Source organism: Gobio gobio, assembly GCF_949357685.1.
Source record: "Gobio gobio genome assembly, chromosome: 14".
Lineage (NCBI taxonomy): Eukaryota > Metazoa > Chordata > Actinopteri > Cypriniformes > Gobionidae > Gobio > Gobio gobio.
Window position 1 is genome coordinate 29,657,187 of NC_137107.1, and position 3,482 is coordinate 29,660,668.

At 32.6% G+C, this 3,482-nt stretch overlaps 1 protein-coding gene across 1 annotated transcript; it reads right to left on the bottom strand.

Moving 5' to 3' along the window:
• Positions 1-1,908: 1,908 nt before the first annotated feature.
• Positions 1,909-2,865, bottom strand: LOC307137094 (olfactory receptor 52Z1P-like; the record flags this gene model as incomplete). The annotated part of the gene is made up of 1 exon (XM_079834573.1): positions 1,909-2,865. The coding sequence occupies one exon, from the start codon at positions 2,863-2,865 to the stop codon at positions 1,909-1,911; it is 957 nt and encodes a 318-aa protein (XP_079690699.1).
• Between the last annotated feature and the right edge of the window lie 617 nt (positions 2,866-3,482).

The window sequence follows — 3,482 nt, forward strand, 5'->3', positions numbered from 1 at the left end:
GCCATGCCATGATCCAAGGCCACTTCTACTTTGTGATTGGTTTATTATCCTTTTTCACATGTGTTTCTTAATGAAGTTCGAAGCACATGGTTCGAGAGGAGCCTAAAACTTTCAGTCCTGGTCATCATTATGAGTAGGGCTGTCACTTCTATTATTTTTGTAATAGCGTAATCGGTAAATTATTTTGAAAAAAACGGATAATTTTTTTGTGGTAATAGACCCAAGCAAATACATACGCCTTTAAAATTACTTAAAATGCATAACAATGAGGCAATAATAATTGGGGGGGGGGGGGGTATCATGTTGGTTTGGGTTTTGGTTCATGTTTATGTTTTCATGTCTTTTATCTTGTAGTCAAGGTTCTTTTTTTCCTTGGTTTTGTCATGCGATTCCCATTTCCTGTCATGTGCTTCTCTAGTCTCATGTTTTCTGATTGATTGTTCAGGTTATGTGTTTCTCTGTTCTGTTTTGTGATTAGTTTATTGTCTTAATAACAGGTGTTTCTTATTGTTCATTAGACTTTGTATATAAATAGCCCTCATGTTACCATTGTTCCTTGTCTAGCTTTGTTTGTGTCATCCTACTGTTTTTGAGTTGTTTCTATATTAAAGTTCATGGTCATATCTACAAGTCAAGTCTTTGTTTTGCTCCCTTATTATTTTCAATAAACTGCACATGGGTTAAAGTTAATCCTTCAGGGGACTATTGTGACACCCTTCTCTCTATGGTGAACTTGATTTTTAACCCAAAAAGTGGGTGTCGTTCTGTTCAGTCGTTTTTTTTTTTGTTCAAATTGGTCTGAAGATCCCGTCCTAAAATAGTTTTCCCTCATTCAATATCTTGTTTTAGTCCAAAATATAATTTTATGAAAGCAAAATTAGTTGTGAATGTTGCCTTTCTATAGTTCAGTGCAGTGTGGTTCAGGTGAATGAAATAAAGATAAATATAATTTTCTTTGAAACTTATTACCAGAGTCTGATTATAGAGGTGGACAAAGTACACAACTCCATTACATGAGTAAAAGTAGGCTACTGGTCAAATATTACTCTGCTACAAGTGAAAGTTGTAAAAACAGATTTTTAATTAAGTAAAATAACAGTACTAACAGTACCTTTTTATGTCAATGCATTATTTTATTATTGTTGCATTGTTGTATAAATGCACGCTGTGCCATCATGGGGGTTTAAGCCAGTCATCCGACATGCTAGCATACGACCTTGAACTTATTTAAATACTTATTTAAAAGTTACAAAGCTCTTTACAAAGGCCTCTAAAAGCAGACAATTTTCATTTCAAGCTTTCACCAGAAAATAAAAGTTTTCATACCTCATATGACTTTAAACTTTGAGGACCTTGATAGAAATGTAGTGGAATGAACAATACAATATTTGTCTTTCAATTGTAGTGAAGTTAAAGTCATAAGTTTCCAGAAAAAAAAGAATACTCAATTAAAGTACAGATACTCAAAAAGTGTACTTAAGTACAGTACTCAAGTAAATGTACTTAGTTACTGTCCACCTCTGATTAAAACAGATTACCGAGTACTGACTTTTTAAATGTAATAGCAACATCTATTTGATTTACTCTGTCTACACTATCAAACTTTAAATAATTTACAAATGTATAAAGGAAACCTTGAACAAATGTACAATAATGATGTTAAGATATAAAAAGACATCTAACAGAACAGAAAACTCTTAAGAGACCATTATGATCCAGGGTTGTTAAGGAAATCTATTTTTAGTCAAATTTTGTCTTCTAATCAAGAGACATACAGAAACTATATTATATACACATTTCACACTTTATTAGTAATATGCTTATCAAAAACACATTTTGCCACAGTTCATTTTTAAAACCAAAGTGTCATGACAACTGTTTAAGCATTCAGAAAAGTACAGAAAATAGTTACCTTTTACGCCTTTTTGGTGCATGTGAAACATTTACTCTTGATGCAACACATGAAGTAAAAACTCTTTTGCGCACTGTCCTAACATTTAACCCATAGATTAGTGTGTTAAAAACAGGTGGGACAATAACTAATTCTAAAGCCAAAAAATGACGCAGACTCTCTGGAATATCATTTGCACCATATCTGCTATACATTATATCAAATAACACAGCAAAAGTGAAATTTATCAATAATAAAATGTGTGGCAGAAACGTTTGCCAGAATTTCCTTCTGTTTTCTAAAGATGCTTTACATGCAGAGATCAATTTAACATAGGACACTATGATGATAACTACAAAGCTAGCAAATACAACTGCAACAATATATCCATAGACATCATTTACAAAAGATGATGCACAAGAAAGTTTTACAACTGACCAGTTGTCACAATATAATTTATCTACATGATAAGCGCAAAATGTCTTCAAATTTGATAACAAAGTAGCAGTGAACACAGAAAAAGTGGGAACAATCCATGAAAACAGAATTAATTTCACACAGGTTGATTTAGTTAATGTGGAATGATAGTCTAAAGGTTTGCATATGGCTACATATCTATCATAAGACATCACTGTTAATATTGTAAACTCACACAGTAAAGAGCTGTAAATAACAAAGATCGGCAGAGCACACATGTGAGAGGAGATCACATATGAATCCAATATTAAATCAGAAAGAAATTTAGGGTAGAATCCTGTGGCTCCATAAATCCCATTAATACACAGATGAGACAAGAATATGAACATCGGTTCATGAAGTGCTTTCTCCATGATAATGACCATAACAAGACAGATATTAATTGACAATATAAGCACATATAAGACAAGAAAGCAAATAAAATATACATGCCTATATGACTTTGATTCTTTGGGCACCATAAGAGTCAGTATTACAAGATAAGACATGTTATCCATCATGGTATGCATGATCCCTTAAATCACATTACGTAAAATGGCAATGAAATACAAATTGTAAAGTTCAGATAAACTTTTAAAACAGTTTACATCTCATTAGGCTTCAGCATCTACTGTTGGCTTAATGAATGACAGTGAGACTCTCACAAATAAACAGAATGTTGGGAGGATTGGTTGTTTTTCTTAGTATTTTATCATTATGGATTTCTGTAGAAGATGTACTGAAATCTCTTGGGTTTAATTGTTAATTCATGGAAAAATATTGAGCACAAATATCATTCCATCACTTTTTTTCATTAATTTAAAATTGTTATATAAAATTGTTGTGCACAACATTATGTAGCATGACACATCTTTTGCCAAGGCCAAGGTAATGTGACTAAATATATTAACAAAATACATATTCAAAGTATTTAAGTTATTTTCAACTACAGGTATTCATCTTTTTGCACCAGTTTGCATTGTTGTGTACAGCGATGGATCCTGGCACATGCAAAGCTGAAAAAAGTAGCAGTTGTCCATTTGCTGCTATGATTCGTGCACAGTGACAGAACCTGATTTCACCAGCTACAACGTGTTCCGGGATCAACATCTTTGTTGATCCTGGAACAACATTC